Source organism: Mollisia scopiformis, assembly GCF_001500285.1.
Source record: "Mollisia scopiformis unplaced genomic scaffold LY89scaffold_36, whole genome shotgun sequence".
Lineage (NCBI taxonomy): Eukaryota > Fungi > Ascomycota > Leotiomycetes > Helotiales > Mollisiaceae > Mollisia > Mollisia scopiformis.
The window spans coordinates 324169-346095 of record NW_017263616.1 but is presented as its reverse complement, the minus strand read 5'-3'; the positions used below and the strand labels follow the sequence as shown (position 1 = coordinate 346095).

The following is a 21927-nucleotide window of genomic DNA, read 5'->3' as shown; positions in this document are numbered from 1 at the left end:
TAAAAAGGAAAATCCCATCAATGGAAGCCCACTAAGCATCATTCCGGCATCAGATTTTGCCTTCATGGGGAAGTGACGCGTGTGGTCGAATGGGAAGAGACGTGGCAAGGGGTCGCATGAAAGCCACAAAATAACGAGCTGTGAGTGGGTCACAGGAAGGCTGAGGAGGAGATATGACATCAACTGACGGGGAAGGATGATCGAGTATTAACGATCGAATGAGAGTTCCCCAGATCATCAGAAGGCTGTTTGATGCAAGACCCTGAAGTGTAAATTTCTTGTTTTTGCGCAGAAGGCTGTCCATCTGGGGAAGTCCTGAAAGCAGGATAATGGCGTTTTCGGGGGTCCACTGAATCAGCGTCATCGCTATGATGTGAAGTTTGTGAGCCCTTCATAAGTAGCCAGATTTTCGATCATCGTGACAGAGAACCTTTTCCATCATACACACATCTCCAACTGCTATCATAGAACGCTTCAAATCCAAGCATTGCTTCATTACCGCCTACACCACCAGATTCTAGAGCATCATCTTCAAAACCAAATCACATCATCATGTCTGACCAGTAAGTCGAATTCACAGCATTCAAGCTACGAGTCTTTTAACGGCGTAGTAGAGAGAAGCAACAAACCCTCCAAGAGGACGAGCAAGAGTACGAGTACGCATCCGACTCCGACGAGGGACAGCAACAAGTCGCCCAACCGCAACCCAAGCAAGGCCAACGCACAATGCAACGCGCGCGCCAACAACGTCAAGGCCAGCAACAGCAACAATTCGCGCCTCAACAACAGCAGCAGCAGCAACAAGTCGTCCCCATGGAACAGCGCATGACGGGCAACATGGGCGGACGCACGGGAGCCATCCGCGAATCGCGCATCAAGGACCGCCCAGTACCGCAAGAGCAGCGCGACAGCAGTCTGAAGATCAAGATCGAGCTGGACCTGGAAGTCGAGGTAGATCTCTACGCGAGAGTCAAGGGAGATGTTACCATAGGGCTGATGTAGGATGTAGGTCGACCTCTATGCCAGAGTCAAGGGCGACGTGACCATCGGATTATTGTGAGCTGATTCTTCCATAGAATATTCTTCGGAACAGACTTTGTATCTGACAGTTTCGAGGTAGCTGAGACGACCTGTTATGATGGGGATTTCCGGGGGCTTTCTTTTGGGGCGTTTTTGAATCAATCAGATAAAGTTACCATGTACTATTATTACCAGTCGTAGACCGGGCCGAATGGCAAAAGGAAGAATTCAAATGATAATCAATCAAACAAACAAGTTTCGCACGCATGCAATTCGAATGAGGAAGTGATTCTGCAGTGGCGGGCGTCGACACTGCGGTACGGTACTTCGTACAATAGCTGAAGCTCCCGCAAATCTCCTTGTCCTCGCAGCACAGCACAGCACGCCTCAGTGGACTCGACATCCTCACTCACTCAGCGCCAACCAACAAGTGAGAGAGCATGACTTCATGGAAGTCCCGCCTGACGTTCGGCTGTGTCTCAAGTTCCGCCGGCTCCTGCCTGCGCTCCATTCGATTCGCCATCTCTCATCACCACAACCCATCCCCCTCGCCCAGGACCCCTTGCACTTGCATCCCTTCCCAGCCATGCAGTGACTCTCTGCCGACTTGGCTCGCTGCTGATGCATCTCGGTGCAGGAAGGGCCAGGTCCGACCTTCTTCCACCACGACGGCGGCCGCGCACTCGCTGGTCGCATGTGGAGCATCAAAAAGCATTGTTTCGTCGTCACACACCTCCATCTTCGACGTTGAAAATTAGCCCGCCCCGCTGCTGCGGCGGTCCATTTTAGATGGTGGTTCGCTAAAGTAAGTAGTCCAACAGCGCCGGGCGACGGCGATCCCTCTTTGCCAAGTAATGCTACCCTATCCTATATCAGGAAGTGTGGCCGTGCACACTACAGCATCCCCGCCATTTTGCTTCCGTGCGCGAATTAAAGAGGACCGGATGACGAGAAGAGTGATTATTATGGAGAGGAAATGAGCAGAATCATGGAAGGACCCTTACCTTCGTCAAATGCGAAATTCCCATACGTGCAGCAGATCGAGGTTAGAAATTGCCATGGCGATAGACACTCGCAATTGCTACTTTCGCATTGGCACCCTTCGCTCGATCGCCAAGGCTATTTCATCTCAATCCCACTCTGCCTGCAGAGGCCACGTAAATAGACACAATACTACTGTACCTTCACGCGGCTCGTTCGGGCCCTCGGTTTCGCGCCTGCTTGCGTGCTTGCGTGCATACCGTCTACAGTACTAGCTACCTCACACCATCCCGTCTTCGCCCTCGCGCACAGCAACGAGTGGTACAGCTAGTCGGAGTGTGCCTCCTGTCAAAAAAGGCCACCAGCCGCTGCGGAACAAGCCAGCTACTAACGGACTCTCTGACCTGACCCCACAATCCGAGTCAGAAGTGTGGTGTGGATGGTGGATGGTCGGCGCTTCCCGCCCCCGGCCGTTTTATTTTTTTTGGGTTCTCGCCCTCCCGTCTTCCAAGTTTTTATCCTGGGCGTGCATCAGCCTGAGGGTGAGTGGGTCCGTGCTAGAGGCACGGCGTGGGATCTTAGAGCTACGAACGCTTGAAGGAGCGAGCGAACGAACGAGCTTAGGCTCAAACGCTGGCGTCGAGTGGCTGGATCCGTGTTTATTTTGTTTGATGTGAGGAAGGAAGAAAAAGTATTGTACAGTCCGGATGAAGCGGCAAATCAGAGTTGGAAGAAATCTTGTTTCGGGGTAGGTTTGAGTGTACGAAGGAAATAAGACTCCGCCGAGCTGCTAGAACATCACTTAGATTTTACAACAGAGCGTTGTGCAATGCTCGCAATCGCTGGCGGGAAACGGTGAAAGTATAACACATTAACCCAGCCACACCATCTCTCTATCAAATTATGTCACGGGATTCGATGAAGCACCACGGGAATAAGAGGGCAGGAATATTGATGTCGCACATGGATCTTGTTAGCTACAGGAGTAGCTCCAAGAGCTTATGCAAGAACCCAAAAGCGCAATCCCAATACCGGATTTCAGCTGCTCGAACGTTTGAGTTCAAAGCTAATGCCTAACCTCGTGCGATGCTTGGCGCGAAGTGATAGGTGTCGATTATAGTGCATTCCAACTTCTCGCGGAGGTATTCCCGTGTGCCTTTGTGCCCGCTGAGTACCAGGCTAACAACCAACTCTTATTTGGTCGTGATTTGAGTTCGAAGGCAAAATGGAGGGAAGAGCGTGCATTGGATCGAGGAAGTTGGTTGTGAGCGCCTTTCAGCCCGATGGGAGATGAGAAGGTTGGTATTGCGCAAAGTGTTCCATCGTGAAAAGTTGGTTCAGAAGAGCGCAATGCGTCTTGCGCCTTCATGCTAGAATGCCAAACTCTTGATGATCCGATATGTGTCGTTAGAGAGGATGAGTGACTGAATCAGGATGAAAGCCACGATTCTTACTCCCTTAAACAAATGTCAGCAATGACTTGAACAAAGAAGGAACGCAATATTCACAAGAAAGTAATCGTAACATCTCCCTTAATCTTCGCCTTCAAGAAGATCTCCACCATCAAATTGAGATCAAGTCTGATAGACATTGGTTTCTGCTTCTGCTCTTCAAAAGAATCATCACTCCCTTCTTCCTCACTGTCGCTTTCCACTTTGGCTTTCCTACTCTTCTTTGTCTTCTTCGATTTCTTCGAATCGGTGGATTTCTTGCCCGACGTATTCGGTGTCGCTCTCACACCGATCGGTCGTCCACCAGAGGCTTCTGCTCTCTTGAGGTTGAATGCCTTGATGCCCGTTTCGAACGGTGATGGTGCCTTCTGCTGCTGTTGTTCAGGCTGTTGAGTCTTGGCCGCACATTTCGAACACAGAGTCTCGTTCTTCGGACTGGCAGCTTCTTGTTCCTCCTCCTCCTCTTCTCCTTCTTCGTAGTATCCTTCTTCTGGATCATCGTGCTCCTCCTCACCTATGGGCTCGTCCGGTTCGTCCTGGATAAGTGCTCGTTCCGCTTCCTCGTACTGCTCATCTTCATCTTGACCTTCTGGCTCGGGAACAGGTCCTATTCGACTCTTCCTCGGTTCTCTCGCACTTGTGCTCTTCTTCCTTCCTCCTCTCTGATACCGCCTTCGATCCGACGCCGCTGAACTTTCAGAACCTTCCGCTGAAAACTCGTCTTGTGGATGAGATTCTGGCGTCGGTGGTAAGTTCTGCATCTCCTCTGGCTTCCTCTGCTCTTCTCTCTCCCGTTCAGAGCCAGACATTCTCGCAATTTCGACTCAAAAACAGCTGGAGAAATTTTTTGGCCACAGCTCAAGCTTCAGAAAAAAGATAATGCATGATAAAGAGTATGAGATCATCTGTTCCACACCCACTCCTCGTAATCCAGGGACAACAATGCAAATCTCCAGAAAGGGGGAACTCCCCTGTGGCTGAGGCAGGTGCGCACTTATAAACCTCAAACTGAGCAATCACTCGCCTCACCCCCATCCATCACGATGAAATCCCGAGCCACAAATTCCCATTTCCCCACCAAACCAGAAAAGGTTATTCGCATCCACACCAGTCTCGACCGTTCCGCCCCTCCCTCCCTCCCCACTTGCCACGCAGCCCTCCCATTAATTCCACCAAGTGTGGCGCTCGCACCCACCACTCACGAGCGGCAAAATCCCTCATACCACCCAAGTTCATTTTCTATATTTGACGATCTTATTACGGACGGACTCGGCATGTCGCGGTGTCAGTGCAGAGCGCCATCCACTTACGAAGTAAGTATCCAGTTACCAGGTCGTCGTATGGAGCGGTGGTCATAGCGAAGGTTTTCGCTCGAAGCAAGATATACTTTTGCCTAGCTAGCAAGCATCTCCCGGATACCACACACACACAAGCACAGCACGACACGAGTATACACTGCACGTGCAAACCGACTAAGAATTCCGCCGAGTAAGTAAATACTGCATTGTTCTGCGTATTGCGTGCCGCGGCCGCAAATGAGAATCCGGTTAAGAGAGCAGCGCTATGATCAGGGTTCAGGGGGGGGGGGTCCTGAAATATAGGTATGTAGGGGGTATGAGTTGCGCGGTTGACGAAGTCCGGTTGTGATTGTGAGTGAGGTCAGAAGGGCAGGCAGGGGGTCAGCCACAGGCGAGGATATATCCCTGACTTGAAACGCTTATGTGGGACGAGCTAAGATCCAATGGCAACGACGTATTGTTGCGAACGAAGCAGATTATAAAGCGGTGATCGGATTGTTTTCTTAATTTCGGCACAATTGGGGTTTTGGTAATGCTATTTCGGCCAAATATAAAAAGCACTTTTGGTAAAGTTACCTGGTACAGTTAAAGTTTGTTATTGAGTGTAAGGATGTCCAGGTCACGGGCACTCTTTTCAGCCAGCCATTTGCCTTGCATATACGAGGCGTTCAAAAGAAAAATGGCAGGACGAGCGGGAAGAGGTGATAATATGGCTAGTATACCTTCAAGAAGAAAACAATCTCAAGAAGGAAAACAACATGTAATGGTTATTACCTGAATAGGAAGGAAGCAGGAAAGGCTGAAGGTCTCCCGCAACACTTAAGCATTCCGGCGGATCCAATGAATCTCGTGGCTCCACAGAAGCACGACAAGTTCCCGAAAACAGGTTTCTGCCATCTCCCGCCCCGGAACCGAAGTCAGGTTCCAGCTGTCAGATATAGCTATGTCGTGAGCCTCGAGCTGCGAACAGCCGTCCCGAGAACTGTTCGTCTGAATGTTGTGAACCCTCAATTCTGGGTGCATCATGAACTTCTATATCCCGAAGGTTCATGAGCGGATGTTCTCTAGTCCGCTGTGTCACCATGCTACAAGTTTCCACAGCTTGCGGGCTGTTGTCGTCGGAAGTGTGTCCGCGGGAAGAGCGGGGGTGGGTGCGCCACAGGAACGCCGCCACAACCCATCATTGCTTTCACATGACTTCTGTATAAAATGTTGACATTTCGTTTCAGTAATTCTTAACAGAATTACCGCTCCTCGTAATTCAATTCTATTACATGACGGAAAGGCCTCCGGAACAGCTCCAGAAAAGCTCCAGAGCTACCCTTGTACCGAAACGAGAATGATATCACCGTCTTTCCTTTCCTGACAAGAAACCTGCATTTTTTAACTGGTTCAAGCCTGCAGCAGTGTACTTCTCAGTAATGTGCCACACTTTGATGCCCCAAAATCACTGACCCCAGTTCATTCCATCCCAGACTCACGGTAGTTTCGAGCCTTCTCTAGGCAGCCCAGGTACACCCCAGTCCGATCCTCACACCTGCCACAGTATGACGCCACACTTCCTCCTTCTCCCTTCCTCAAATCCTGTTTCAAGGCTTCCTTCCTTCAGCCCTGCAGGGTTCTCGAGATCGAAGATCAAACTGTGGCACATACCCACACTGTACCCACAACGATCTTCATCGCCCGCGTGCAGCTTCCCTCCCTCCCTCCCTCCCTCCATTCTGGCCCCACTACCCTCCCCAAATCCTGGATATTCGCCTCCTCCTCCAGGACCAGCACTGTAATATACTTCCACCCGGCGTCAGGAAACGTAATATCTTCACATGTCGCGAACCCTGTTTTTAGGGTCTGTCTGTCTGTCTGTCCGAGGTCTGTGGCTGGTGACTTTCACCTTGTGGATTCAAGCACGTAGACAGGGGAGAGGGAGAGGGAGAGGGAGCGAGGGCGTTCAGATCGCGGACTGCAGTGATCTACCGGGGAGAATGCAAGGCCTGAGATCATCGGCTTCGTACAGTTGGAGATCCAGAAAGGTTCCTTGGCTGAGGAGATGATGGATGAGGGTCTATATATTATCAGAACGCCTTGCCCTGTAGAACCATTCTCTCATACCAATACCATACCAAATATTCACACAGCACACAAAAGATAAACCTCACGAACAAACCTCATTTTTTAATATCACATCAAACCACATCACAATGGCCGGCCTCCTAGGAAACGTGACAAACACCCTCGACAACACCCTCACCGGCGGCGACAAAGAGCAAGGCCAAGGTGGGCTCCTCGGCTCGGTGGGAGGAACCGTCAACAAGACTGTTGACGGAGCGGGCAACGCTGTCGGACAGACCACCGACGGGCTTGGAAACACGGTTGGAAAGACGACCGAGGGCGTTGGAAATACGGCTGGGGGATTGACGGACACGGCGGGTGGGGCGGTGGGAGGTGCTACGGGGCAGCAGAAGCAGTAAGGTGTGGCGTTGAGTACAGGTTGAGGGTTGGAGGGTTGTAGGATTAATGGATGGAGGGATGGGGAAAGACTGGGTTGATTGAGTGATGATTGATGATGATGATGACGAGCTGAAGTGAAGTGAACTGGGAATTTTGCATATACCTTCGCTTCTTGCTAGAACTTAATGGATCTCGGTTCTGATCACATACTATGCATTGAAACATGCTGCTTCGTGCGAAAACGTGAATGTGGTGCTTTAGATGCCTCCGATGAGTACTGCTCTCGCTTAATCTCGACCCCCTAAATGCTACCCGAACACTTCCAAAGTTCAGGGACAACAGTGCTGCTGGTTGTCTATAATCGGGTTTTATGGCATAGTTACAGATCGATGTTCATTTCCTCTGTCTAATAACCTGTGTCTTGGGAAGCTTCGGTCATTGAAGCGTTGTGAAGTCTGCTATTCAAGGGCTTCCAGCACGAATCCGATTTCATCGCTTAATTGGCTTAATGTTTAGTCAAAGACCGTTCAACAGAACATCATGTTCAAGTCAATGAGCAGTGAGATTTGGAATGGACCGTCAAAATACGGCGTTCCCACCCTTCTCCTTCCGATCAATTACAACATCATCGAGCACCTACACGAAATTAGCACTGTAGAAAGCTGAAAGTTTGGGCTGGAGCTCAGGAGCTGAGAGCTGTTTCAGGACCAAGCAAGGAACGAACCGTTCATTCATATGTCTCAGCTCCCGAGACAACTCCCAGCCTCAGACCTGCTTACAAAGAAACGTAGGATTTAGAGCTTACCGCCTCTCCCCTCCCCGCGGCTCTCAATCTCGCCAACTTCAACACCCTCGTGTCTCGTTCAGTCCGTCTCGTAACCCACCATGTAACCAGATTCATCCCAATCGCCACCCCAACCAACGCCATTGCAATCGCAAAACTAACCGTATACCTCGGCGCATACTGACTCCTAAAGATCTGCGGCCCCAACGCGCCTCCAATCTGTCCATAGCTGTTCACGAAGCCTATACTGAATGCTGAGCCGGTTGCGCGAGATGTGGTTTGGACGCGCCAGGGCCACATCATGGGGTACCAGGCTGATGCTACCGAAGAGGCGATTATAGTTGCGGCGTAGACGCCGCCGGTATTGGGGAAGGTGTAGAGAACACTGTAGCAGGCGAGGATTACTATCATGAAGCAGAGGGGGAATAAGGGGCGTGGGAGACGGGCTGTGTCGGCCCAGAGACCGAAGATGCCGATGATTGCTACTGTGAGGAACGCAGTTGGGATATTTAGGAGTTGGGACTTGTTGATTGAGCTAAGTGGAAGTTTTTCTCAGTATATGTTCATGAATGTAAGGGAGAAAGAAGAGATGCTCACGTGAAGCCTAGGTTAGCAATCACAGTTGGTTGATAAAAGGTAAGACCAAACGTTCCGACTGTGAAGGTTGCCCAGCATAGAGTAAACAGCCACATTCTGATGTCTTTGAGAGATACCAAGATCTCGCGGAAACTGAAATTTGATTCCGATTCTCGTGGAGCGTTGCTGGGGAGCCGAGCTTGGATGAAGGCCTTTTCCTTTTCCGTGAGCCATTTCGCTGTTGGTGGAACTGCATGTACGTTCGTCAGTGAAGCTCAGATCTTGACCCGATCTGAGATGTGTGGGATAGTCTTACAGTCTGGCAGCAATAACCAAAGAGCTATCCCAAACACTACAGTGACAATTCCCTCGACAAGAAACAACCTAGAACTCTCACATTAGTGTTTTGTGTGGCAAACAGTAACATCAAAGCCACAAACTTACCACTGCCATCCAGAAAGATCTCCTTTCCCAGACACGCCATCAAAAGCATACGCCAGAACACCGCTAATGACCGTGCTGAAATTTCCAAGGATATAGAAGTATAGCAGGCGCTTGGACATCTCATCTGGTCGGTACCAGTAACAGAGTTGCAGTATTACGCCGGGGAAAAGACCTGCTTCGAAGAGACCGAGGAAGAATCGAGCGGCGTAGAGACCTTCTTTGGATTTGACGGCTGCGTGGCAGCAGAGCGTTGCTCCCCAGGTGACCTGGGATTTGCGAATTGGCTGATGTTCAGAATGATGGAGGCGTGACTCACGATGATTCGAGATAGCCATCTTGATGGCAGCATTCGCTTGACGAATAGATTGGATGGAGCTTCAGCGATAATGTAAGGAATCTAAAGGGAAACTCATCAATACTTGTTACCCAAGATTGGCAAAGATTGGGACACTCACATAATAAATCGTGGAAACAAAGTTAAATTCGTTAGCGGTCATATCCAACTGTTTCAGGATATTTTGATGTGTTCCCGAGTTCATAATCTTCGCATTCGAAACGTTCGAATAATCGACATTCTTCAATAGGAAACATATCGATAAGAGAGGCATAAGATGCCAATCAATGCGACGCAATAGATTTTTCTCCTCTTCGTATTTTAGTAGCGCTCGAGCTTTCATCTGTTCTGCCTCATATCCTTCGATCGAGTCGGTGGAGAGAGTGTCGTCTGTGACCTCTTGGCCGCGACGGATGTAGTGAAGTTCTCCATTGTGGATGTTGGATGCCTCGACTGCTGTTGAGATTGCTTCTTTAGTCCGGTATTCTGATGGTTCTGGGGAAGAACGGCCAATGTTTTCAGATACGTCGGGGTCAGGAGCCATTGTTGGCATTTGAATTTAGAACAGGATGTTACGGCTTCAAGATATTTGGGAACACTTTATTCAAACATTAGAAAGATCAACTCTCAATAGCTTAATCTCCCTCTCCACTTCGTCGCCACCGGTTCGCGACGTAATGGAGCCGCCCAGCGATTTGACTAGGACATTGCTCACCATCCCAGCAGCAAATTGTGAAAGTCTGCAAGATCCCACTTTGGACCACCAGATCCATTGGATCGTACCTGAAAAAGGTCCATTATTTCGGTATTTTTGCTTTGAAGCACGAACAGCTTCTGCAGGTCTGCAGTGCAAACGTCCCGCACGTGATCTCGTCATTTGCGCTTCGAATGATGCCATTCCCAACCCCCACTCTTGCTCAGCGTCTTATATCCAATTGCAAGTGTGTACAGTAGCCGACATCCGTGTAAGTTTGTACAAGCTAAAGGTCTTCGGCTACTAGTAAGCAATGAAAATTATTCACCCAGTACGCTGGTTGAAACTTATATTTCAAGTGAGGGGCAGCTTTGCCGATCAAATAATTGCAGCTCAATTTCAAGGAAGCATCTTTCCGTTCTTAACTACACCTCTATCTGCTCTTGGGAAGTTTCTCTTCGAAAGGCGAAGGGTATAAACACAGATCTCCAATATGTCTCAAACTCAAACTTCAACTATCTCGGCCGAACGGCTAGGAAAGATTCCTCAGTATATTCAATTCCCAGAAACTATCCATGAATTAGACTGGGCCGACCTTGCAACGCTTGATCTTTCAAAATTCAATACACCAGAAGGAAAGCAAAAGCTTGCTCAACAACTTCAAAATGCCATCCAACAAATCGGTAACATGATCGCCCTTATTACACGTCGTTAGAAACTGACAAAATCAAGGCTTCTTCTACATAACCAACTTCGGCCTCACCCAAGAGGAAGTAGATCCTCAATTTGCCATCGGCAAAGAATTCTTCAATCTCCCAACAGAAGAGAAATTGAAATATCGGGCAGATCTCGAAAATGGAGGATATAACGGCTACAAACCGCGAGGACTTCGGGAGATAGTACCAGGTCATTTCGACAACACCGAGATCTACAATATCCCAAAATTCATCCCGCAATACGAGCGACCTCATCCGGCGCTAATCAAAGAGAACTGGCCTGAGATTGAGAAGTTTGGAAGATTCATACATCATGAAATTGTGTCGAAACTCCTCGTGCTTTTCGCTATCATCTTGGAACTTCCCGAAAAGTATTTTCTGGAGAGGCACAGATATGACGAGAAAAGCGACTGCCATCTCAGGTATATGAAATATCATCACCGTACGGCAGAAGAGAACGAGAAGTTGAATAATGTTTGGGTGAAAGGCCATACCGACTTCGGATCCCTCACTCTACTTTTCCGTCAGCCAGTCGCAGCATTACAAGTTCGGACCCCACAAGAGACGTGGAAGTATGTGAAACCATACCCTGCATCTATTACCGTTAATATCGCGGACTCGTTGTCCTTCCTCACAAATGGGTACTTGAAATCGAGTATCCATCGAGTCGTGGCTCCACCGCCAGATCAAGCTCATCTGGATCGCTTGGGAGTTTTGTATTTTGTGAGACCAGAGGATGATTTGATTTTGAAGCCGATCGAAAGCCCGCTTCTGGAGAGATTGGGTTTGAAAGGAGAAGGAGGCGATGGGGTGCATTTAACTGCAGGCGAGTGGGTGAAAGCTAGAGTGGCGAAAAATGTGAACAAAGCTGGAGGGTCGAAGGAGGCAAGTGGAGAGCAGGAGATCATCAAAGGAGTAAAGGCCAAGTACTATGACTGAGCTATAGACATCTCGCAGACAAACCTACAAAGACATGTAGGTATGAGGAACATAGGCAGATGGAACCTGAAAATTGGAAATTGAAAAGGAAGGCGGTCGGAGATGCCCGAGATCCATTGTGATTGGATAGGTTGATTCCACTGTCAGTGCAGCTGTGCAGAGAGTACGCCGAATCTCTCACTGAAAAGTAAATGCAGATAACATACTCCTCACTTGCAAAAAGCTACCATTCCAAGGGCGAAATGCAAGTAATGTAATCCTCCTTCTAGTTCCCCGCATGGTGTCCAAAAGCAATGTACCTTCTTGAGAATTATTCTCTCGAAGCATCTTAATACCACTCTTGAGGCTCCTTACGGGGATGTAGGACAAGCTGCGTCCCATGCTTGATAACCAGTTCCATTAGCCACTGCCCATTGCGAAATGTCTGCTCCCCACACCAAGCAGGTGCTCGAAGTATCCATAGAGTAGCTCAAACATGGGGGTATTCCCGCACAGTAAGACTGGCATTCCGGCAGTGAGGTATCGGGGTAAGTATTGTGTGGCGCCACTTCCGGAGTCACGATTCCAACCGTGATATTGCAGACCTGGGGGACAATGGCAGGTTTGATGCATGCGATGTCCCAGAAGGTGAATCCTCCGTTGCTAGCACCATCAGATACCTCATCCACGGGAGCCGAGAACAATTCACAGTATCCTAGATAAACATAGATAGCATACGACTGACAACCTGCTGTTTCCTGGCATAGCAAGGCACATGTATTCGGACTGAAGCCTTCAGGCTGTGCAACGCTCAGGGACGGTGCACCGCTTGCTTCGTTTCCTGCGGAGCTACAAGTCGGTATGAATGGCGAGCAGGTAGAAGCTGGCACGCTAGATAGAGGTGCTGTACTTGATGTGACTGGATTATATTAGCAAGAGTCTAGGTAGTTGTTAGTCAGTAATGCGCACTGACCTGTGACTGTTACTCTTGTCCCAACAATGCTGGTTGGCATGCACGCCGAAGAAGATGCCGCGCTGGCCGTGAATGTAATAGTACTTGCGGGCGCGGTGCTTGGAATACACTGTGAAACAGAAGCTCCGGCCAGGCTAACAGTAATTGTTGTTGGGGAGCATGATGATAGCAATACAGTTGTGCTTGTCTGAGAAGTGCTTGTCTGAGAAGTGCTTGTTTGAGAAGTGGTCTGAAGACTGCTGGTCTGAAGAGTGCTCGCCTGAAGAGTGCTTGTTGCTGGTACTAATTGACTAGTCAGCATATACAAGTCAACGTATTATCAGTTTTACTTACATGATACAGTAGATGTATATCCTAGGCAAGAACTGTAAGACTAGTTAGCAAAAAGGAAGAGTAGGGCATAGCGTAAAGTCCAAGAATTCCGCGCCAATAGTGCTATTCATGAAACACTGCTTATGATCGAACAGAACTGGATAATGCATCATGAATGCGAGAACGCACCATGCATGAGATATAGATGCCACTGGGCTCGGCGAAGCACAAACAGGAGTCGAGACCGGTGTTTCGCCCGCATAGAGCGAAGTGCAGAAAGGTGAAGCTACTGCTGAGGAAGCTTCAAAGCATCTGAAGATCGTCAGTATCAGATATGGCTTATTCAATTTCCTCGAAAATTACCTGAGAAGGTTATTGTCGCTGCATGAGGCCTGTGCGGACGCAATCAGAGCCAGGGAGGCAAGAATGCGGAACAGCATCTTGAATCTAGTTTCCGATGTAATCATAGATCTTGAGCAAATGGTGACAATACTGTGTTATGTTAGAAAACAAAGAGTCGCGGAAGAAATGCCAGACAGGTGCTTCGGCCTCCATTTACGCGGGAGTATCTAGCTAGATATATAGAAACCTCATCCACAGGTACCTGGATAGCAGACTTAATCTTCCTCTCATTTCCACTTATAGGAGTTCGTGTCTCAGTCACCTAGCATGCAGTTTTCGCCGATTGCTGTACAGTAGAAGCTGAGAACAGGTCATAGCAAGGGCAAATGCGTTGATATTTTGTGGTCTAATTATCGGGAATGGAAGCATTGATCTCGGTTCCCAACTAGGAGACAGGCAACGACATCTCAGATCTTCTACATGCTGCGTCCAGGTGGAATATCAATTTTCACTCATTTTCGACATGACATGACAGCCCAAAGTGGAGTATTGATAGAAAAGATGTGGCAATGGATGTGAGACCAGAGGTCAGATGATAAGAAGTAGAAGTGGCGTTTTGATAAATGAGATGTGGCAGTACATGTAAGACCAAAAGGTCGTACAAGGAGAAGAAGCTGAAAAGTATGATTCGATCAAGGATTTGAGCGGAGGAGAGAGAAACACGCAAGGAAACACCATTGCTAGGCTCAATGCTGGTACAAACTATATGCTTTGAAAATATTGACTGCAAGCGCTAACACATCAAAAATCATATTGTACAACTGCATGACTGTAACACACGAACATAACTCTTTGGACAAGAAATATTTTCCCAAGGTAACATGATCTGTTGATGTGCTAGAAACAGTGGAGCCTTCTGCAAGCTGAAGTAAGATGTGGGTGATCCCCAGTAGCCATGTGTGAGTTGGCTGAAGAGCCTGGAAACATACACATCAAAGAGACTTTCTTCAGCTTGACAAGAGATACCATGCTGAATAATGATAATGGATACCAAGGGATAGATTCTTTAGCCCGGGCATTCCAGATAGCTATCATATCCAGCCTTGCTGCAACACCCAGATTCAATGTGTTACAGAGCTAGCGCGTACATCAGACAGGGATGTCGCAGATAAATTAGCACAACGATATGCCCAAGTGGTTTACACTCACTTTTATGCTTCTGTATGCATTAAGCTGTGAAACCTTCATTCCTGACTTTATAGAGACCAAAAGTCGGACAGCATTATCATATATTAGAAAGAGTCATCACGTACAAACTCTTTTTCCTCAAATATCAACGAAGAATAATTATTGTTGTCAAGCCCCTTATCCATCGTCGGCCTCTATCAACACCACCGATCTCCATCCGTCTAAACTTCAACCCGAGGAAGACGAACACGATGAGCCCGGGTCCCTGTCTCCACAGAAACGTCACGCCAGACCCGGCCCTCCCAGAAACCTCTCCCCCGCTCGGGTGAAGTAGTGGTTGTCAAGGTATTGAGGAAGAGAGTAAGGAGGGGAGTCGTGGTATTTATCGTTTTTGACTAGCGGCTAATGGATGAGTCACTGGACGTCTTGGATATGAACGGAATCTGGGTGTGAATTGAATATATATCGTGTTTACATGTGGTGAATAAAAAGAAGTTAAATTGTAGAGGATCATGAGAGTGAACCGTAGTTGAAGAGTTCTAGAGATCAAAAGTTGGACAATGAGACCGGGATAGAACAATAAAAGGGCATCACGTGCAACACTTATCTTAGGAAGTCCTAGAGTATGCTAAGTATTCTCCAGAGCAGAATGTCTGACAGCAAACAAGTGCAAAAATAAGTGAATAAATCGTTAGCTATGCCGAACATTCTTGAGAACAGAATGTCTGAAATCAACACATACAGGAAAATTCCTGGAAAGTCCCTCACCATACTAGACATCTCCAGAGCAGAATGTCCGATATCCGGTCAACGACAATCACAGCTCAAAAGGCACAAGACCAACACCAATATTGAACAAGGAAAGAATATCTGAATTCTCCTTTCTGGCATCTATCCAAACAAAACAAAACAACGCTCAAACGCCAAGCGCCACCCATGCATACACAGCCTCGCGCAAATAATACATAAGAACCCAGTCCTCAATATACAAACTTCCGCTACTTAAGTATTCCCCACCAACTTCTTACTCGCCCTCTTCAATATCCTCGCGGCTTTCTCAACTTGTTGCTGGGCCAGCGCCCACTCGCCAGCTTCGACCGCGTCGCGGATAGCAGGGAAGAAAGCTTCGTCGTAGCCGGACCAGAGTTGCGGGCCGAAGAGGATATGTTTGAACTGTGTTCTGTTGGGGATCTGTTTCTATCAGTCAGCAAGGATCTCATAAAAAGGAACACAGGTAGGAACATACACCACCACCTTCTTCCAGATCCAAGAGATGAGTCTCGAAGTTTGCCATTCTGTTATTATGGCTCTTTCTATGTGCAGCGTAGATGGCGCTCTCAAACCCGCCACCGCCGAGAACAACGGCGTCCCATTCCATTTCCCACTTCTCGAAATTTCTGGCGTCAGTAGCGAATTGGAGGACTGCTTCTCTGAGCGGTTCGGTGCTCCAGGTTGGGTTACCGGCTTGGTTTACACCTTTGCTTTCAGCCCAGTTCTCCAAATCCATGGCCCATTTTGTGACTGAAGAGGAGTAGGCTGTCATGTCGAATGGGAGGACAAGACGATCTGAGAATTCGAGGATGAGAAGTGCCCAGATCTGAGCCAGCACTTTGTGGTATTGAAAGCCAGGATCTCCTACAGTGGACATCCATTCGAAATTATCGTAGGCAGAGTGATAGGGGAAAGGAGGTCCGTCAAACCCGAAATCAAGACTAGAACATCCGGCCATATCTTGGAAGGCAACGTAGTCACTGCCAGCTCCGAGACCGTCCAGCTGTCCATGTCGATCGTCCCACATCTTTCGCATCGTGGCGTTTTGGTATGGATCAGAAGTGCGGTCCAAGACTCGGAGGAGTGATTTCCTGAACACTGGACTGCCAGAAGCTTTGAATGTAGAACCACCAACAGCTACATCGACATTCAAATAAGCATAAGCATTTTGCCTCAGCTTGTCCATATTATTCTCAACGTGCTCGGTGGAACCGATGAGGTTGTATTCCTCGCCATCCCAGGAAGCGAATTCGATGGTGCGAAGTGGTCTCCATCCTTGTTCAACAAGATGGCCAAAGATACGAATGACCTCCAGCATGACTGCAGTTCCAGATCCAGGATCCGTAGCGCCATAAACCCAAGCATCTCGGTGATTGCCAACAATGACTGATTTCTCCTTCTGCTCCACGCCAGTAATCTTGCCCAAGACGTTCCAGATAGGCTGTTGCTCGACCTCGTCTTGGTCATTAACGAGATGCACCACCGGCGATGAGAGATTTCCAGACCAGTACTCCACACCGGGAATAGCCCCTTGCCATTCATCAGGACAAGGCTGTCCGAAGCCTTCGATGGCTTCTAGTAGCGGCTGAGCATCTCCCCAGCTCAATGGCAAGCTAGGAATATTGACCAAGCCCGGATTGTCTTCCTTCGAGACCCTTTTCGCACCTTTCGTACTAGCCCAGCCAGGAGTGAGGACATCTCCAACAACCCAGCTCATAAGACTAACAGCCCCTCTCTGCACACCATCTTCAGGCATATACCTTCCACTCGGTGCGACCTCTCCCTTTGTGAATCCATCATCTTTCGGCTCACTGTAGATGATCACTCCCTTGAAACCCCATGGCTCGGCAGCCTTAACCTTCAGCGCTCTGTCTCCTTGGGTACCATAATATCTGACCAACGCAATCGCTCCATGGGTATCAATGCCGCTATCGTACAACCTCTTGTAATCCTCTCTCGAACCATAATTCGCAAATATAAGCGGCCCCGTAACATCGCCACTCTTCGAATGTCCATGGAAAACAGGCGTTTGTTGCTTGTCCGGGTATATGTGATCCTCATCAATCTTCGCGCTCCAAGTAACTTTCCCTTCCGAATCCAGAAGTTCGACTTTGCGCCCTCCAACCTTGGGATAATTCAGATAGACATCGAATTGCTCCATCTTAACATCCTCCAAGAAATTCGCCCTGAAGAAATCCTGCACGTACTCCGCGAGTACAAAGTCTCCCTCCGTACCCGCCAAGTGGTCGTTCTCCGTAATAATCTTCAAGTACTCGCGTATCCGGTTCTCGTCCGCCATGCCCTGAACATGCACCCTCACGCTCTCGGGATCGAACATCTGCCCCGCCATCCGCTGCGCTGCAGACGTAAACAGATCCGACATGAAGATCACATACACGATCGCCATCACCATCAAGATCGCAAAGCACCGTCCCAGCACGATACAGAACCCCGCATCGATGACCGGCCACCCACACTTCCACCTCGTTCTCGTAGCTGTTCCCTCCCCATCTTCACCTTCTCCCTCCTCCGCCGTCCTAACCCTCGAGAATCTGCCACGCATCGAATCCGGTATCCTAGGCCTCCACCTCCAATTCCACCTCCTACCCAACCCCAAACTCTGACTCAGGCTCGAGATCCGTTTCCCCCACAGACTCCTCCCATTCCCATTCGCACTCTGCCCCGGATCCTCAATCTCCAACTCCAACATCTCCCTCCTCACCTCGCCCTCCTCGACCTCCTCGCTACTCCGCCCATTATGCTCATCCTGCCCTAGAAACGTGTCCTGCTCCTCCTCATCATCGCTGCCCTCCGTCGGCGGAGGTCGATAGCCCTGCCGCCTTGTAGGAACTGGTATCCGTCCCCCAGGTACACCTAGGAGACCCTCTCTCTCCTCCGCGGCGCGCGAAGGCGTCGACGTCCGCGATGAGGAGCCGGTGGCTTCTTCGTAGGAGGGGATTGAGAGCGGGATGTATTTGTTGGGTTTCTCGTCCGGCATCGTATCATGAGTTTATTGCGATTGCGGCTCAGTAAAATGCTTCAGTCCAGCTGTTGTATATCGCACTGCATAATTTCGCGCAAGACGGGCTTATCGTACAAATGGAATGCGATTGATGGCGGAGGATGGGATGGGATGTTGAGGAGGTGTTGGTCTTGCTGGATCAGCTGAAGGGCCTCGCGTCTCGGCTGCGAGGCTTGGAAGTTGCTGATAAAACACTTGGGGAGAGATAATGTCTGAGCGAGGCACAAATTCTCTGCAATTATATTTATCTCGGAATTTAAAACAATGTATATATCTGAGACATTCATTCTCGAGTCACAATAGAAAACTGCTCAAGCTCCGAAATCCAAGCATCCGGAAAGGTCATGTGATTCATCTCCAAGCTCCTCATTGCTCATCGAATATTACATATAGCGTGCCAAGGAGGCAGGTAGGCAGTCAATGATGCTATGCTGCAAAAGACGCCATATTGCTTGCGAGCACATACTGCAGATGTGCGATGCTGGCTCAAAATACATCCAGCATTTTCCTCAATCACCAAGCCTCCAATAACATCTTACAAGAACCTGGCCCCTCACCCTCGTCACCCTTGCTTGTCTCTAGCCATATCCTGACTTCTACTTTGCTGCACTTGTCACGACGCCTTCGTATTCCCTTGAAGCAATGTATTCTATTGTACGCTGGAAGTGACGTTTCGGCATATCGATCGTGGCAGACTCTTGGTTGGTTTGCAGATTTGAATGAATGAGCTCAATTAGACCATTCAGGTATTTCGTTGTGACCTATCTGATTAGCACTAATCACATTATTAAGGTGTGAGAGGACTTACAGCTTCATTTTGCTGATCAAAATAGTAGACATAGCGGTTCAAGATTTCAACGAAAAGCTCAACTGAAACTGCAGTATCCATGCAGGCATCAGCCACACGGAGAGCTCGCTGAAGACATTCGAGAACTCTCTTGCCATCTCGGTATAACTGTCCATGTTAGTACAATGCCTCAATTCAAAGTCATGTTTACTCACATCCTTCGTCTCTTCTGTCTCACCCTTGGCCGCAATTGGAACAGCCCACCAAAGATGGGATGCCAAGTACACTGCTCGACATTGATCTGGCTTCTTGAGCAGCTTACTGCCATGAAGGGCACATTTCGTGATGAGAGTGTCGTAATTCTCCTTTCCAAAGTTCCGTGTCTCGTGTAAAGCACCAGCGATTACACAGACGGCTTGGAATTGTGCTCTCGAGTCGCTAATTGCTTCTTCGTAAATGGTAAATGCTTGGGCGAAGAATTCATAGCTGACTTCTTCGGCGCCAGCCTGGTCAGCTATCTGACCACATGCCACGAAAAGTCGAAGGCAAAGCTCGGCTGATGCCGGGACACGGGTGTATAGTGCCGACAGACTGGAGTGCATGAACTTGTACAGTGTCGATGATTGTGACTCCCAGTTATCGTCATAGTGCTCTCTTGTTTTGTACCTCCGTGCTAGCTTCATCGCTGAAGTTATAAGAGCTGGTGTTGTGAATTTTACACGCTCATTGCCTTCAGCATACGCTTTCCTTGTCATTTGCAGGAGCTTGAACTGAGTATCGTTATCGTCACTGTGAATCAGATGAACTATCCGAGCAAGCCATCCTTGTTCTTCGACTGTCTCATCGGTCTCGAGAGCTTTGCGTTGTTGGACTCCAGGATATCCAGCCGGCTGCTGTGTGCCTTCTTTGATCAAGACTTTCAAGATCTCAAGCACGCCTTCGAGCTGGGATAGAACTGAGATCTTGGTAAGATTCCGCAAGAGATTCCGTGCTACCTCTCCAGCAACAGCTCTGCGTGTTGGATACGTTTGCGAGTGGAGTAATGGAATGTAGGTTGGAAGCGAGAGAGCTGTGAAGAGCGAAACGTAAGACTTCATTGGTGCCAGGAGAAGATTGAGGATATTAGTTTGGGATTCCGGAGAGTGAAGATCTGCACTGTTGGCGTGTTGTTTAACTTTCTGATTTGCATAATCCAAGACCTGGTCAACATAGTCGAGGCGATCTGGATAGATGTTGATTGCAAGATTGGCCAGTGAAACCAGTAAGGCGGTAGTGTCTTGTATTGGTAAATGCTGAGCGTTGACCAAATTCATCACTTGCTCGAAAAAGATCTCGTACAACTTGATGTCTTCGGGGATACTAGTCTTGCTGCTATCTGCTCCGTCTGTGCTACTTGTAGCTTCAGGAGCTGGTTCAGATTCCGCTTCTGGTTTTGCGGGTTCTTCCGCTTCTTTGGGAGCATCTCCATTGGTTGCTGCAGGTTGCTCGCCATTTTGTGCTGGAGCGGGTTCTGCAGCTTTCTTCTCTTGGTTGAATTTTACTCTTTCCATCAATTTTGTAATCGCCTCTTGTTCCAATTTCTCTCGGTCCTCTTTTGGTTGACCTTCTGATTCTCTCGCAGCATACGAAGAGAGCCTGTCCATCAACGCAATAACGATGACTTTGACGTTAACGTGCGGGTTGAGCCTGGAGACGGCAGCCAGGAACTGATCCAGAGTGTGTAGGTGGTATTCGTCCGGAAAGACTTGCGTGATGACTTCCAAAAGGTATTCCTGCGCCAGAACATCACGACACTGTACGACCTGCTCCAGAAGTGGTTGTAGAATGACATTCTTGTAAGTTTCCAGATCCACCAGTTGACTCAACCGAACCAGGTTATTTCCAACCAGTAATTGAAGCTCCTTGCGCTCCTGTGTCCGCATTTCTCTTTCTCTCGAGTGACCTTGGTGCTGTAATCGAACCCACAGCTTGTTCATTTCCACAAAGTTCGTCAAGGTGAAGCTTATCGAGTCCTGGAGATTCCCTTCTGGTCCGTCACCATTGCCCATGGGCAGATTCTCCCTCGCCTGGCCGGAAAGGTAGTATCGTAGGAATAGACCTCGAATTGGATGTTGAACACCCCTACTCATCTCCATCATATCCTTCATGATCTCCTTGACCGGCGCATCTTCGATTGACATGTACACAGTTCCAACGGTGATCATCAGGTATAATCTAGGTATAATATTGCCGGCATACTGGACGAGCTCGTATAGATCGGCAAGGTGATTGACAGGATGTGAGTCTTTGAGGTAGGAGGAAAGATGTCGCAGAGCATCAAAGACGGCCATGTAGAGCTCATAGTATTGTTTTGGTCCAAGACTGCTTGTCCGCAGCTCCGATACTAATGTCGAGCTATTGGCATCATCAGCACGAGATCACAAAGGCGCACGGCATGCGCATGAATAAAGAAAGACGCGAGTTTCCCAGAGACCGTCATACCTGCATTTCAGAGCATCCATAAGCTTGCCAGGTGTTTCCAAGCATTTGCGCATGAGATGCGTCTGCTGCCTTACCACCGTGAGGGCATCTTCAAGCAATCGAGCTTGATCTTCCACTGCCGGTGGAGTGGCCATGGCGATTGTATGATTTCAGAATACCGCACAATGGCCTGCGAAGCTTAGACAGCTGTCATTGACGATGTTGGACGTGGATTTAAGAAAGGTGGATGCACAGGTGTTGATGGAACTGAAGCTCGTCTACGGTCGCCGTCACGATCGGCCGCGTAGTTGGGAAGGCTTAGAAGGCTGCAAGGTTCCAAACCAGGATGGAAGTTTAAAAACACTTTGAATGAGTTCTGGAAATTGGTTGGTATTCATCTTTCATTCT

General features: G+C 48.7%; 8 protein-coding genes across 8 annotated transcripts; 3 read left to right on the top strand and 5 right to left on the bottom strand.

Annotated features, from left to right (window-relative positions):
• Nucleotides 1–458: 458 nt before the first annotated feature.
• On the top strand, nucleotides 459–1381 carry LY89DRAFT_358166 (uncharacterized protein). The gene is made up of 3 exons (XM_018206978.1): nucleotides 459–563; nucleotides 615–1056; nucleotides 1121–1381. The coding sequence occupies exons 1-2, from the start codon at nucleotides 553–555 to the stop codon at nucleotides 1000–1002; spliced, it is 399 nt and encodes a 132-aa protein (XP_018061932.1). The 5' UTR covers nucleotides 459–552; the 3' UTR covers nucleotides 1003–1056; nucleotides 1121–1381.
• Nucleotides 1382–3052: 1671 nt separating this feature from the next.
• Nucleotides 3053–4358, bottom strand: LY89DRAFT_358474 (uncharacterized protein). The gene has a single exon (XM_018206979.1). The coding sequence runs from the start codon at nucleotides 4259–4261 to the stop codon at nucleotides 3506–3508; it is 756 nt and encodes a 251-aa protein (XP_018061931.1). The 5' UTR covers nucleotides 4262–4358; the 3' UTR covers nucleotides 3053–3505.
• Nucleotides 4359–6741: 2383 nt separating this feature from the next.
• On the top strand, nucleotides 6742–7240 carry LY89DRAFT_358073 (uncharacterized protein). Its single transcript, XM_018206977.1, has one exon. It carries the CDS (start codon nucleotides 6949–6951, stop codon nucleotides 7216–7218), a length of 270 nt encoding a protein of 89 aa, XP_018061930.1. The 5' UTR covers nucleotides 6742–6948; the 3' UTR covers nucleotides 7219–7240.
• Nucleotides 7241–7495: 255 nt separating this feature from the next.
• Nucleotides 7496–9880, bottom strand: LY89DRAFT_725703 (pantothenate transporter; the record flags this gene model as incomplete). The annotated part of the gene is made up of 7 exons (XM_018218996.1): nucleotides 7496–7834; nucleotides 8004–8517; nucleotides 8580–8808; nucleotides 8875–8942; nucleotides 9003–9268; nucleotides 9319–9399; nucleotides 9458–9880. 7 exons carry the CDS (start codon nucleotides 9878–9880, stop codon nucleotides 7778–7780), a joined length of 1638 nt encoding a protein of 545 aa, XP_018061929.1. The 3' UTR covers nucleotides 7496–7777.
• A 402-nt stretch (nucleotides 9881–10282) lies between these two features.
• LY89DRAFT_789646 (Clavaminate synthase-like protein) lies at nucleotides 10283–11891 on the top strand. The gene is made up of 2 exons (XM_018223282.1): nucleotides 10283–10713; nucleotides 10763–11891. Exons 1-2 carry the CDS (start codon nucleotides 10524–10526, stop codon nucleotides 11683–11685), a joined length of 1113 nt encoding a protein of 370 aa, XP_018061928.1. The 5' UTR covers nucleotides 10283–10523; the 3' UTR covers nucleotides 11686–11891.
• Nucleotides 11799–13389, bottom strand: LY89DRAFT_766236 (uncharacterized protein; the record flags this gene model as incomplete). Its single annotated transcript, XM_018221717.1, has 5 exons — nucleotides 11799–12583; nucleotides 12638–12919; nucleotides 12971–13002; nucleotides 13139–13261; nucleotides 13313–13389. 5 exons carry the CDS (start codon nucleotides 13387–13389, stop codon nucleotides 12036–12038), a joined length of 1062 nt encoding a protein of 353 aa, XP_018061927.1. The 3' UTR covers nucleotides 11799–12035.
• Nucleotides 13390–15370: 1981 nt separating this feature from the next.
• Nucleotides 15371–18499, bottom strand: LY89DRAFT_357905 (Zn-dependent exopeptidase). Its single transcript, XM_018206976.1, has 2 exons — nucleotides 15726–18499; nucleotides 15371–15670 (listed from the first exon to the last, which is right to left on the bottom strand). Exons 1-2 carry the CDS (start codon nucleotides 18246–18248, stop codon nucleotides 15482–15484), a joined length of 2712 nt encoding a protein of 903 aa, XP_018061926.1. The 5' UTR covers nucleotides 18249–18499; the 3' UTR covers nucleotides 15371–15481.
• Nucleotides 18495–21895, bottom strand: LY89DRAFT_660330 (vacuolar protein sorting-associated protein 35). Its single transcript, XM_018212546.1, has 4 exons — nucleotides 21541–21895; nucleotides 19275–21453; nucleotides 19081–19227; nucleotides 18495–19033 (listed from the first exon to the last, which is right to left on the bottom strand). Exons 1-4 carry the CDS (start codon nucleotides 21672–21674, stop codon nucleotides 18869–18871), a joined length of 2625 nt encoding a protein of 874 aa, XP_018061925.1. The 5' UTR covers nucleotides 21675–21895; the 3' UTR covers nucleotides 18495–18868.
• Between the last annotated feature and the right edge of the window lie 32 nt (nucleotides 21896–21927).

Bases quoted from the DNA above. Each gene is read 5' to 3' on its own strand.
- LY89DRAFT_358474 (XM_018206979.1), bottom strand. From the start codon at position 4,261: ATGTCTGGCTCTGAACGGGAGAGAGAAGAGCAGAGGAAGCCAGAGGAG.
- LY89DRAFT_358073 (XM_018206977.1), top strand. From the start codon at position 6,949: ATGGCCGGCCTCCTAGGAAACGTGACAAACACCCTCGACAACACCCTC.
- LY89DRAFT_789646 (XM_018223282.1), top strand. From the start codon at position 10,524: ATGTCTCAAACTCAAACTTCAACTATCTCGGCCGAACGGCTAGGAAAG. The intron at 10,714-10,762 runs GTAACATGATCG...GACAAAATCAAG, and splicing joins AAATGCCATCCAACAAATCG to GCTTCTTCTACATAACCAAC.
- LY89DRAFT_357905 (XM_018206976.1), bottom strand. From the start codon at position 18,248: ATGCCGGACGAGAAACCCAACAAATACATCCCGCTCTCAATCCCCTCC. The intron at 15,671-15,725 runs GTATGTTCCTAC...TGATAGAAACAG, and splicing joins ATCTGGAAGAAGGTGGTGGT to ATCCCCAACAGAACACAGTT.
- LY89DRAFT_660330 (XM_018212546.1), bottom strand. From the start codon at position 21,674: ATGGCCACTCCACCGGCAGTGGAAGATCAAGCTCGATTGCTTGAAGAT. The intron at 19,228-19,274 runs GTGAGTAAACAT...TAACATGGACAG, and splicing joins AGACAGAAGAGACGAAGGAT to TTATACCGAGATGGCAAGAG. The intron at 19,034-19,080 runs GTAAGTCCTCTC...CTAATCAGATAG, and splicing joins TTGATCAGCAAAATGAAGCT to GTCACAACGAAATACCTGAA.